The sequence below is a fragment of the Excalfactoria chinensis genome, chromosome 15 (genome assembly GCF_039878825.1).
Source record: "Excalfactoria chinensis isolate bCotChi1 chromosome 15, bCotChi1.hap2, whole genome shotgun sequence".
In the NCBI taxonomy this organism is placed as follows: Eukaryota; Metazoa; Chordata; class Aves; order Galliformes; family Phasianidae; genus Excalfactoria; species Excalfactoria chinensis.
The window spans coordinates 7,400,600-7,413,162 of NC_092839.1; the positions used below are offsets into that span (position 1 = coordinate 7,400,600).

At 54.6% G+C, this 12,563-nt stretch overlaps 1 protein-coding gene across 3 annotated transcripts in view; it reads right to left on the minus strand.

Annotated features, from left to right (window-relative positions):
* Positions 1-12,563, minus strand: part of LAMA5 (laminin subunit alpha 5) — a 77,189-nt gene that overhangs the window by 1,481 nt on the left and 63,145 nt on the right. For all 3 annotated transcript variants that reach the window (XM_072349792.1, XM_072349791.1, XM_072349790.1), the window contains exons 45-79: positions 11,965-12,179; positions 11,291-11,391; positions 10,935-11,115; positions 10,508-10,651; positions 10,283-10,434; positions 10,094-10,204; positions 9,671-9,782; positions 8,818-8,988; positions 8,254-8,450; positions 8,051-8,167; positions 7,822-7,976; positions 7,592-7,733; positions 7,192-7,294; positions 6,987-7,100; positions 6,703-6,882; positions 6,190-6,332; positions 5,816-5,992; positions 5,553-5,689; positions 5,144-5,297; positions 4,899-5,032; positions 4,614-4,776; positions 4,049-4,174; positions 3,690-3,841; positions 3,204-3,336; positions 2,826-2,966; positions 2,480-2,610; positions 2,224-2,394; positions 1,995-2,127; positions 1,745-1,896; positions 1,449-1,635; positions 1,178-1,330; positions 906-1,065; positions 669-799; positions 478-568; positions 46-165 (exon numbers count right to left, since the gene is read on the minus strand). In XM_072349792.1, the coding sequence (XP_072205893.1) occupies positions 46-165; positions 478-568; positions 669-799; positions 906-1,065; positions 1,178-1,330; positions 1,449-1,635; positions 1,745-1,896; positions 1,995-2,127; positions 2,224-2,394; positions 2,480-2,610; positions 2,826-2,966; positions 3,204-3,336; positions 3,690-3,841; positions 4,049-4,174; positions 4,614-4,776; positions 4,899-5,032; positions 5,144-5,297; positions 5,553-5,689; positions 5,816-5,992; positions 6,190-6,332; positions 6,703-6,882; positions 6,987-7,100; positions 7,192-7,294; positions 7,592-7,733; positions 7,822-7,976; positions 8,051-8,167; positions 8,254-8,450; positions 8,818-8,988; positions 9,671-9,782; positions 10,094-10,204; positions 10,283-10,434; positions 10,508-10,651; positions 10,935-11,115; positions 11,291-11,391; positions 11,965-12,179 (5,084 nt within the window). The remainder of the gene's footprint in view (positions 1-45; positions 166-477; positions 569-668; positions 800-905; positions 1,066-1,177; positions 1,331-1,448; positions 1,636-1,744; positions 1,897-1,994; positions 2,128-2,223; positions 2,395-2,479; positions 2,611-2,825; positions 2,967-3,203; positions 3,337-3,689; positions 3,842-4,048; positions 4,175-4,613; positions 4,777-4,898; positions 5,033-5,143; positions 5,298-5,552; positions 5,690-5,815; positions 5,993-6,189; positions 6,333-6,702; positions 6,883-6,986; positions 7,101-7,191; positions 7,295-7,591; positions 7,734-7,821; positions 7,977-8,050; positions 8,168-8,253; positions 8,451-8,817; positions 8,989-9,670; positions 9,783-10,093; positions 10,205-10,282; positions 10,435-10,507; positions 10,652-10,934; positions 11,116-11,290; positions 11,392-11,964; positions 12,180-12,563) is intronic.

Here is a 12,563-nt window from a genome sequence, read left to right on the forward strand (position 1 = left end):
TTGCATTGGGGTGTTCTGATCTGGAGTGCATCTTTCTCAACTCACCTAGCAGCCCTCCTAGGTAGAACGTTGCACTTGTACTGGGTGCAGGAGGCCTCCTGGGTCCCACTGCGTAGTTTCTTTCTGTGTCCACTTGGATCTGGATTACATTTTTCCTTTTGATAGCTTAGAAAGAAACCAAAGCGTCAGACAGTGCTGCTTACTGGAGCCCAGCAGTAGCACAGGGCAGCCCTGGCCTTGCAAGTGGCTCCATGACCTGGCAATCACCCCATCCACCCGGCTTGCCAGGTCTGACAGCACTAACGAGATCAGGTGAGGACTCTAATGAGTAAATGACTTAATGGCAGCTGCAATCTCCCAAATTAAGTACATACAGGTGGGAGCTGGGGTTCAAATACCTCGGGAAGGGCACGGGACTGCCCGCAGTAGATGTGAGCTGAGCAGTGTATCCCGAGGGACAAAGCGCTGTCCCCTCACCTGTAATGGTGTGCCACTGCCCGTCACACAGAGATGGGCACGTCACCGACGTGGACAACTCGTCAGACCCAGTGCTGGCTCTCATGGTGACCTAACACAGAGACAAACCCATCAGAGCTCGCTAAGCTGAGCATGGTGGGTAGGAGGTGGGGCCTCCACTGGGGCTATGGGAAAGCCATCCCTCCGGCTACCTTTGTCTCCTCCATGTACAGCATGAGATGGTGGCTTCTCTTTGTCCCGATGTGGAAGATGAGCCCAGAGGCACTGTGGGGACGGACTTCCAGTGTCACCTCCAAGTCCTGCTCAGCTGTCAGTGCATCAGCTGGAAATGCAGTGCCACTGGTGAGAAGGCGACAAGGGACCCCCCACCAGACACATCCTTTACAGTCCCAGGACCATGGGAACCAGCCCGGGCTGCTGTGGGGTACCTAGGGTGACGGACCCGCCGTCTGCAGAGAAGAAAATCCCACTCTCCATAGCACCTTCATAGCACGGTGTCACCCCAAAGGTGTGTGAGGGGGTACCCAGGGGCCTCCCGTCCAGCTGTGGGTTCCTAAGGCAGCCATCAAAGCTGGAGACCGATGTGCCCTGCAGAGATAGACAGACTCTGGCAGTGAGCGTAGAGGAACATGGAGCAATGCTGTAGGACCAACAGCCAGTAGAGATGGGGTGATGCCAAGGGACCCCCAAAAACCCTTACCAGCATGTGAGCCTTGGCTCTTCCATCTGGGACCCCCCCCACAAACAAGGGGGTCTGGGCTACAAAGAGCTCTGTGGTGGCCACTGCAGCACTCTGGGCTCGCAGCCCATCAATGACCAGCTGGGCTCGGCTCTGGTCTCTGCTGAAGAAGACCTGCAAGGACCAAAGATGGTTAGAAGGGCAGGGGGCTTTGTGTAGTGGGAAAAGCCAGAAGGGAGAGCAAAGTGGCTCTGCGAGGCCTTGCTGAGCCCCAGCACTCCGCTCTGCTCACCGTGTGCCACCGCTGGTCGTGGTACTTTTCCTTGCTGCGGATGCGCAGCCGGCGCCCACCGATGACCACCAGGAAGATGAAGCGCCCGTTGGAGACAAAGAGAGCCATGAAGGCGCCTCGCTTGCCCGCCACGTAGAAGAGCAGCCCATTGGAGGAGTTCAGCTTCACCTCCAGGGAGAAATGGGACCTGCAGGGACAGGGGATGACAGGAGCACCCTGCCCTCCCATCACTGCAGCGGGCAAGCGATGGTTCCTAGGGCTGAGCCCACATGGGGTGGACACAGAGTGAGTCTCACCTCTGGCTGAAGGAGGCTGGGATCTCCTCAAACTCCCAGCGGCTGCTCGGGGACCCCCCAAAGCGGAAGGTGCCACTGGCTGTGCGGGGCTGTGGCCGGCAGAGCCCAGCCTGGTTGTGGCGACGGTCCTTGGAGCTGGGCCTGCTGGGCACCTACATGGGATGCATTGAGAAAGACAGTGAAGGGAGGGTCCCCCACTGAGGGGCAATGGTGGTGGTTTAATAGATGGGGGTTCTGTCAGCAGCGATACCTTGGGTTTCCTCCTGTCCTTCTTCAGAGCAACTCTGAGCTGCTGCGGCCGCTCTCCCCAAGGACAGCTCATGGTGATGTTGATGCTCTCCACATTCTGCTGCAGGTCCACCACCATCTGCGGCTCCGACCTCCTACGTACAGGGGGAAGAAGTTCCCATAACCAGGACAGGTGAAAGGCAGGACGGGGCCGAGTCCTGCTCTCCGGGAAGCAGCACAGTGATGCTCACCGCTTGACGAAGACGTTCCCGATGCAGCCAGTGAGGTTGCTGAGGGCACCGGGCTCTGGTGAGCCTCCAAACTGGAAGAGGGCCCGGCCATCCTGCTGCCGACGCTGCCTCCGACTGGTCCTGGCCCCAGCTGCAGTGTCCTGCAGCTCATCGTCCACATAGAGACGCACCCTATGGGGCATGAGCGGTGCAGGATGAGCAGGGTCCCAGGGCTGCTGGCCCCTCAGCACCCGTGAGTCATCACCAAGACACATACCCCTGGGCATCGCTGTAGAAGGCCACGTAGTGGGTCCTGTCATCTGCATAGGTATTTTCAGTGGTGACTTTGGTTTCCAGCAGGTCCAAGGCCAGCTGGCCCCTCTGGAGGGACACCTGGCACGTCCCCTCCTGCAGAAAGCATCGTGCCATTACTGGGCAGCCAAGCCCCAAGGTAGGGCCCATTTACCCACATTATCCAGATTTCACCAGATTTACCCTTTTATCCCCGCTCACATTTCAAATGAATCCCTCTCTTTCCCAAGCAGAAGCCTCACTTGATGCTCCTGCACAAACTGATGGCTGTCCTCTACCAAGACAACTGGGAGGGGACTGTGGGTGCCCACCTGTGTCCTGTGTTGGTACAGCAGCCCCTCACGCTGGTTCGTCTGGAAGCTGAAGCCACTGTAGAAGTCCCGCAGCCCAGGCACATCCTTCAGGGCCAGGGTCAGATAACCATAGCCATGGACGCTGATGGAGCGAGCCACCTGTGAGAAACACCACAGAAGCAAGGTGAGAGCCAGCCCTGGTGTGTAGGCATCCAGAATCTCACTTGGGTTGGCCAATGCTATGGTCAACTGTGGGGGGCACCTCACCATGGGCCCCAGCACTGAAGAGCTGTAGAGTTTATACTTCTGCACAAAGAGGAGATTGAATTTGTCCCAGGGTCCTATACTGCTTTCCTTGATGGACCCCATCCCCAGCTGCTGAAGCACTGCACTTACCAGAAGGTCTGAGGTGCATCCGTAGCTCACGCCAACAGTGTTCATGCGCTTCAGGTCAACGTATTTGCCGAGAGCCTTCAAGCCCTTCATGCAGCCCCGGATGGACCCACCCGTGGGGAAGAGCGCCTTCAGGCTGCAGGAGAAACAGGCAGTGTTAACAGGACAACCTCACTGAGGGTCCAGCCTTGCAGCCCCCAGACAGAGCACTTGGGAAGGACACGGGATGACCAGGTGGTGGCTGCACACCTCATGCAGAAGGCTGCTTTACAGCACCCAGCTTAGCTAAGGAGGCTCAGCAACACCCACCAGCACCCCATCCCTCCCTGGAGATGTCCCATCCTCAAGCCCATGATGATGGGCAGCAAGAAGACGACTCCCCCTGGAGTTCAAGCAGCCCTGGAGGTGGTTGAGGAAGCACCAGGGCAACCCTCAAAGACTACAGATGAAGATGCAGACTGCCCACACCATCTGGTGGGCCAGACCTACCTGGGGGGCAGCACTGCTGGGGGCACACCGCCCAGGTAATAGGAGACAGCATTCTCCAAGGAGTTCTCCTGCTCCACCATGAAGATGGTGAGGCGCTCCAGACGCACCAGGATGCGCTTCTTGTTATTCATTTTGAGGAGGAAGATCTGGATCTGCAGACAGAGAAGAACAATGAGCAACTGGATCCATTAGAGAGCAGAGCACAAAACGTCCAGTTCATGTTTCCAAGCAAAGAACACTCAAAAAGGAGGCTCAGAGCTTGCAGGCTTTAAACTCTGACCCGAAACAAGGCTCCAGAGTCCCAGCTGGCACTCTGAATGAAGAGCCAGACCCCAGCTGGGCACCCACTTCCCCCTTACCGCTTTGTTTGTGGCACTACTGATGGAAGAAGAATTGCTGCTGGGCTTTGCCATCTCCAGGCCTGTGTTGAAGTCATAGTAAAGCACCAACTTCCCATCCCGGATGGCCAGGCACAGGAACTGTCCCTGTGGGAGGCAGGTTGGATGCTCAGCATCAGGGCTTAGCACTGGCAGAAGCAGATCCTGCTGCTGACACCTTGACCTGTCACTGTGACAGCAACGAGGGATCCACGTGTGAGCAGCAACCCTGTGTTGGGGGCAATGGAAATGTTCCTGGCAGCACTGACTGCCATGGTGAATCCTGGTCCAGCTCAAAGCTCTGTGCATGGCTGTGGAGCTCAGGACTTTCTGGAACCAGACAAGGGATTGCCCTGGCTGTGAGGGCTGCATCCAGCCCTCTGGTGGCTTTTAACAATAGTGCAGAAGTACCGATATAAACAGCACTATAAACTCCAAAACCATCTTCTCCTCACAACCCTGAACGGGGAACACCTGCAGGCAGGGTTGGGATTGCCCAAGTCACACTGACTGAGGAGTGAAGGCTCCCCAGCAGAGTGGCACCTGCCTGGTTCTCCAGGAAGAAGAGGATGCCATTGTAGGAGACGATCCGGATCTCCTGCTCAAAGCGCTTGGTTGTGCCAAACTGACTCTCAAACTTGATCTCCGCATAACCGGTGCCATCAAAGTAGGAGCCGTCGGTCAGCCAGGGATCTCCTGTGGACTTGGACCTGAAACACACAAGAAGAGACACGAGGCATCACTCCAAAGCCAACTGCTCCTAAATGGGGCAGCCAAAGGTTAGGGTGAGCCCCTGGGACATGCACTGCCCCACTTGGCTGCAGGGCTTTACCTTGCACAGGGCTTCTCAGTGGTGGTATCCAACTGGAAGGTGTGCTGGAAGTTGTACAGACTCACTACCTCCTCGTTCAGTGTGTCCAGCTCCAGGCATCCACGGTAGTTGGGATAACGAAGAGTGGGAGGCGGCTGGGAAGGAACCAAACAGTTTGATTTTGGTTTTGTCATGAAAACATCATGGGCTGTCCTGCCAAGAAGCTCCAGAGATATTGCTGGTACCTCCTAGGAAACCTGTCTCACCATGAAGCTGGGTGGGTAGCCGCCCACGTAGAAGACCACGTTGTGCGGGTCGAGGTTGAGCAGCCCCTGCTCCCCCTTGGCCACGCTGTCTCCCTTGGTCTCATGCACTGTCTGCCTTTCCACTATCACTGACATCTGCCCGTACTGCAGGATCCTGTAGCAGGGAGGGATGGTCAAGGCAAGTGGAGACACCCAAAGAGGAGCCAACCTTGCCTTCCTTGAGTAAAGAGCATCCCCACACAGCTTTGACAAAGAGCATCATCTTTCAACCTGAAAGCAACTCCCAGACCCTCCATGATGTTTTTTGAGGTGTTTTGGTGCTGATCTTTTGGGCACAGCACTACCCACATGCACTGCAGGGACAGGCTCCCAGCGAGCTGCCTCGGAATGTACCATCCCCATCCCCAACCTGTTGATGTTGATGGCAGCAAACTGCTCTCCAATCTCCTCATCGATGGTCAGAGAAGCTGGCTCCTCATTGCCCAGTTTGTAGATCCACTGCACTTTGCGGTCCTTCAGCACAATACCCAGGTAGTCTCCAGTGGCCTGAATGTAGGGAGAAACAGGGCTGGATGCTGACATCAGAATGGGCAACAGCACCCAGCAATGCTCTCCCTGGTGCACCAGAGATGGGAAGCAGCTACCTACAGCTGCCCTCCTGTCCCAACTCACCTCCCGGCTGCCCAGGTACAGAACGAACCGTCCCTCCTCTGCCCCATCTTGCTGGCTCCTGGGCTCAGGGTTTTGGATGTAGAATTTGAGGGATGTGTAGGCTGCCAAATCCTGCAGGTTGCTCAGCATCCGGACCTGCACACCTGAGCTGCCATTGAACTTCATGGGGACTTTCACCTGGAGGGAAAGAAATCCAACTCTGAAGTGCTGAAATGCACAGCTGCCACCTCATGTGCCTGACAGCTCTTCCAAGTGCACTCCTGGGAGTTTTCCCATGAGAAAGCAACCTTGCTTGGTAGCCCCAGAGCTATCCTCGACACCTCTCCCATTCACACAGCAACCCCAGGTAAGCCCCCATTCACCCACAAGCCCACCTTGCTGGCAGCGTTCCTCGCCTGCGTGATGAGCTGTCGGATGCGCACAATGTTCTCCGACACAGTGGCATTCTTATTCCTTCTGTTCTCCAGGCTGCTCAGCTTCCCCAGCAGCAGTGGGATGGTGCTTTCCAGGCTGGCCACTGGAATGAGAGAGAAGCAGTAGTTCTGAATGCTAGTGAGGGAGACATGAAGCTCAGGCAGGTCTGAGACATGCAAATCAAAAGCAGTGGAAGCGGAATCACACAATCATTTCCCCACACACAGCAGCCTTGATACGGGGTTTTGAAGATGCTCCAGCACATGCAACCTCCTGCAACAAAGCCATAGGTGATGTACACAAAGCCATAGGTGATGTACATTCTGCAGACTGAGATTTAAAATAAAGGGGCAGAATTTGAAGCACCCAGCGTTGACATCCTTGCTTCCCTGCACTCCTGACTTGGAGCTGCAAACCACTGCTTCTGAATGGACTGTTCTCAGCCCCAGAGCCTGAGCGGGATCAGCACTCACCAGATTTCCTGGCATCTTGGACTGCCTGGTTCAGGTCTTCATTTCGAAGGCCTCCATACTTGTCTTTCCACTCATCCAGATTCTTCTTCATGGTGCTCAAGGTATCTTCCACTCTTGCAGCTGTCTCGTTGGCCTCTGTGGCAGCTGCTTTGGCATTCTGGATCGTCTCCCTGGTGTCCTCTGAAAAGACAGGAAAATCCCTGAGATGCTCAGGAGAGGGAAGGAAGCAGCCTTTGCTTGCAAGCTGGATGTGAGGATCGGGGCAGAGGGTATTCAGGACAAACCTTGGTCCCTGCCCAGCGTATCCTGCACAGACTGCAGCTGGCTCAAGAGCTGCTCCTTCCTCCTGCGGAGGTCAGCCAGCTTGTCCTTTGCTGTCTGCAGAGTGCCTTTAATAGCTGCCATTAAACAAAACAAAACAACACGTATTCTGAGTGTCGGGTCTCTGTCCAGCCCAAAGCCACCACTCTGTGACGGAGCCCCTCTCACCTCCATTGAGTTTTGTCTGCTCTCTCCTCACAGCCTCCTCCAGGTTGCTGCTGTTCCTCTTCAGCTCTTTAGAGATGGCTCCGAGATTTTCTGACATGACGTTCTGTAAAACAAACCTTTGCTGTGCTGCCTCAGAGTCTGCAAGAGGAATTCAAGTCCCTGGCCCAGAGAGCACCCACACAGATATACTCATTTGGACAACTGCAGTGGGGTATGCTGCAGGGCTGCGATGGGGTGACCCGAAGCTCCCAACCCAGCCCTGGCCTCACCAGTTGCTCTGTTCTCCAGCACAAAGTGCTGCAGTCTCAGAAGGAAGGGGCAGCAGACCACTGTGTGCAGGTGTGAAAAGCTGCACGGCTGCAAATGGAATTTTGCCTTCTCTCATTTGCACAGCACATACCATCAAAGCCTCGCCAGCAGCCTCATCAGCATCATGGGCAGCTCGCTCAGCTTTTCTCACTGCTTCAATGATGCTGGCATAGACGTTGGAAGCATCGATCGCCCTCTGGATGAAGCCATCTTGGTTCGTGCCTTGGATAATGCTGTGTGGGAAGACAAAGCTGTCAAGGCCACAGAGATCACTCATGCTGGGTTCCTGTCCCCAAGGACAAACAATCTTGGGCTCCTCACCTGGACAGGTTCCTTGCCAGCTCATCCAGGAGCCGGGCGTGCTCCTCAGCTTGCTCCACAATGGGGATCTTACTGCTGGCTGGGGAGAACTTCTTGACTCGCTCTGTCAGAGGCAGCTTTGCCCCATCCAGAAGGGCTGCCAGCTTCTCATATGCCTGCAAAGACAAGTGTCACCCCCAACGGTTGCCCCACTGTGCTCTGCCCACGTCAAAGCAACTCCATCACTCACCTCCTTCGCACTCTCCATCTTCTGTAGGAAGTTGGAGACCTTGGCCAGGGCATTCTCAGCCATCCTCAGGGTCTCTTGCACCAGCCCATACTGCCTTTGGAGTTCACGGCTCTTTTGCTAGACACAAAAGCGTGGAGTTAGGAGCCAGCGGGGTCAGGGGAGGTTCCCCTCACTGCATAGCAGTTCATCTGGTGCAGGTCTACCTGACTCTCCTCCAGGTTGTTGCGGTTCAAACTGTTCAGGTCTTCTGTCTGCCTGGTTTTGTTGACAGCCTCGTTGAGGGCATCGCGGAGATCCATCAGCTGGGAGCTGTGCTGTGCCAGCATGTCCTGGATGCGGCTCACTAGTGCCTGGTTGGACTCCCAGTGGGCATGAAGCTCGCTCTTCACCCGGTGCAACACTGGGGGTGGAGGAGATGAGAACTGGTGTTCATCTTTCTGTGCTTGGTTGTGGAAATGCCTAATTCTGGTCCCACTTTTCAGGTATCCCTTCCTCTTTCAGTCTAGATAACACAAGATCTCATACAATATTGTCTACAAACCCAACTAGCAAGAGGGATGGGATCTCTTTCAGAAAGATACCCAGCTGCACCTGAAAGGCTTTATGTGAAGGAGAACCCCTACCTCGAAGCCCTATTATTCTGAATAATAGTGCTCTCTCATGGGGCAATGAATATGTAGAAATACAGGGTGACTTATTCAGGCTGCCAACAACCGGACCAAGCAGGGGCAGCACAGCTTTGCCCCATGCTGCTAACCCGCACTCACACTTCTGAGCCTCCTCGTGCTCACGCCTTGCCAGCTCCTCCTGGCCACGCAGGCTCCGCTCCTTCATCTCCCTCAGCATCCTCTCCACCTCTGCCATCTTCTGCCGAAACTCCTCGGTGGAGGTGATGCTGGCATTTGCTGCCCCAAACGCAGCCATCTGCCGCACCAGGTCTGTAGGGAAATGCAGATCTCATTAGCATCCTCACCCCAGTCCCTTTGCAGCTGAGACCTTCCATCTCTTACTCTCACCAAAATGCAGGCAGTCTCTGCACAGTACCTGGGCAACCAGACTGTGCCATCAGCTGACTTTGCCTCCTCTCCTAGATCCAAGTCCCTCCCTGTTTCACTAAATCTCTCCTGAAAGACCAGTTCTATGCTTTTATTTAATAGTATTTGTGCCACTTGGACATGTTTTTCCAAACATGGTGTTCAGCCCAACAGCTGGGACTCACACAGCATCACTGAGATTGGAAAAGACCTCTGAGATCCCCAATTCCAACTCCAATCCACCCCACCATGCCCACTGCCCACGTCCCTCAGTGCCACATCTCCATGGTTCTGGAACACTGAAGGGATGGTGACCCCACCACCTCCCTGGGCAGCTGTGCCACTGCATCACTGCTCTTTCTGAGAAGAAATGTTTCCTAACATCCAAACGAAACCTCCTCTAAGGTTCAACATCCCCTGGTCTACCTGTACAGTCACAAGTCTGTGTGGATCTCCATCACAATTTGGTTTCCCCTTCTTTTCTCCACGGCCCTTTCTAAGCAATGCAGTACTCTGTGGTGTTTGCAAAGTAAAAATGTGGCATTCCCAACAGGAGAAACCCACAAAGCAGAGACACTTCACCCACCTCCAATGCTTTTCTGAATACTTTGAATAGTTAGCAGAAGTTGCTCTCCTCTGTGGTAAGTCTCCCTTGTATGCTGCTCTAAATGATTTGCTTTTCTGTGAGACATCATCATCTGAAACACAAAGCACTGTTAGTTGAAGTGTAAGTTCTTGTTTAACGTGACCCTTCTGCTACTGGGCTGTTCAAAGCATGGACGTATGTACACACAGACATTTCTCCAGGCATCCTGATGTCATGAGATGTTTAACAGCCCTCCAACGGAGCTCGGCCATGTCAGACACCCCAGCAGCCACAGCCACAGCTGGGCTGAACAGGAGACCCAGCCTGACTGAGCTGGGTTTCTCATGGCCTTCAAAGCCCTCAATTTAGATAAAAGGGGAACTCTTGTTCCGTCAATGGGAGGAAGATGGAGAAATATCCTACTCTGTGCTGCAGCGCATTCAAGTCCTGTGTGAGGTCTGTGTTCTCATCCTCCAGCTCATCAGCCCTTTGCCTGACCTTGTTCATGGCTCTGTGGTACTCACGCAGTTGGTTCTGGAAAAGAAGAGAGCTGAAATCAAGCCAGGAAATCAGGACAAATAGGCAAAAAGCAGAACCAGACCTGCCACGTACAGCAATAGTCATCATAGTGCTGTTGAGACTATGGAGGCGAGCCCAGGCGATGGAGCTGGCGCTGAGGTTGACCAAGTGGCTCCGGATGGAGGGGAAGGTCATCTCAATGCTCTGCAGATCCTCCAGCAGGAGCAGGACGCAGCTGTCACACACTGCCCAGAGAATGGAACAGTCAGCAGAGCCCTTTGCCAGAGCTTCCTTCACCTCCTTCCCCAGGATACACACCTTCACACCTCATGCTGTCTGGGCCATTTGCCACAGGGATCTCATAGTTGTGCATACAGACGTCGCATTGCTTCCCCGTCAGCCCATTGGAGCAGGTGCACTCCCCAGTACGTGGGTCGCAAGAGCCCCCTCTGCACTCACACTCTGCCAAGTTCAATAACAAGGAAACACCAGTGTCATCATTTTGTGCTCTTGCTACATCGGAGGGAGGGGAATTGGTGGCTTTACTCCAGCTGTGCAATTGCATCTCTGCCCATTTACATGCATGCACTGCTGGGGTTTCTATATGCAAACTGGCAACACACACAAGACTCCAAACAACAGTTGGTTGTTTTCCTTCCCTAGCAATCTGACAAGCACACGTGCCACCAAAACCACGTCCTGCTCCTCCACGTGAGGGACCTGACAGCTGGGAAGCAGGACTCACTTCTGCAGCCCCTCTCGCTGAAGCCCCAGTAGCCTGGGGCACACTGCTGGCAATGCAAGCCGCTGACACCGGGCAGGCAGTGGCATTGGCCTGTCTGTGCGTGGCAGCTGCTCCCAATGGCACCAACATCGCAGTCACACCTCCGGCAGCCAGAGCATCCCTCGAAGCCATAGTACCCCTCCTAGGGAAAAGCAGGTCAGTGTGGGACCTGTTCAGGGCAAACCCACCTTTGTCCTGCACAGCTCATGCTGGATACATGCAGGCAAATGAGGTTTGCTGCAGCTTCCCACTGCTGAGGCTGCAGCTCAGCACCCATGACAAGCAAAGGTACCATCGTGGAACACACGCAGCCTCACCTCGCACTGGTCGCAGTGCTGTCCTGTCACTCCAGCCTTGCAGAAGCACTGCCCGGTTTGTGGATGGCATGAGTCAGTCCCACAAGGAGAACAGTTGCACTCTGCCAGGGAAAACACACAGTTATAGGCTGAAATGAAAAGACCCATCAGCCACCCCAGACCTCCTTACAGGGAATCCCACTTCTCCCCTATCTTATCACAACCACAGTAAATACACAGCTTTTCTCTGCTTGGATTTGCTCCTGCTGACTGCTTATTTCCACTGTGGTTGCCCAGGGCAGTTCCCCTTTGGTGAGCTGCAGTTTGGCTGCTCCTCAGACAGACAGGAGCAGTGCTGGCAGTGGGTTGTGCACACCCACACTTCCAGGGAGTGCCAGCACCGCTGCTGCAGGAGCTGCTTGGAGCAAGGCTGTTCCAACCCAGGTGTGGCTTGGCAGCTTGCAAACAGGGCTGGATCAGAAGCTCTGGAGTTGTGATGCTGGAGGGCAGGTTTTTGGAGCTGCTTTCTTTCTTATTATCATCGTCAGAGGCTGCCTGTCCTGGCACGCATGCAACTGAGTGCGTGACTCATCCACGCAATGCACAGCCCAATGAGTGCTGTACAACCTCACTAAAACTCTTGACATGTCCCTGGTCAGTCTGTCCTTCTTCCCCCAGTTGCTGGTCCCACTCACGTGTGCAGTTCTTGGCTGCCACTGCGTCCCCATAGAAGCCAGGGGCGCAGACCTCGCACCGTGCACCGGCTGTGTGATGCATGCACCCCGTGCAGGTGCCTGTTAGGGAGTCACAGCTGCTGAACAGCATGTTGGGATCCGTGTTCCCACTGCAGTCACAGGGCTGGCACGAGCTGCCAATCACCAGGGGATTGCCGTAGTATCCTGGGGCACACCTGGAGAAACACAGCGAGTTAAAACACAGCCAGGACACTGGGGGATCCCAGAGCCTGCACCACCCCTGAGTCTTAAGCAATTATAGCAGTGAGTGCATCCAAGAGGATTGTAATTGATGCAACACTCTGGGGATTTCAAAGCACTTTGTGTTTGGCACTATGATACCCAAGAAAGATGCCTTTATCACAGTCTGCAAGTCAAGGCAAAGCACAGCTAAGCAATGCAACTACAGTAACAAAATATATCAGCATTGGAGACAGCAACGGGGTACGTGCATCTGAAATGGACTGAAAGAGATCCTGCTCGAGCACAGCACACTGAAGGTAAAGCCAGCTATTTCCTATGTAGTCTCTACTAGGACATCTCCTCTGCCACAGCAGCGG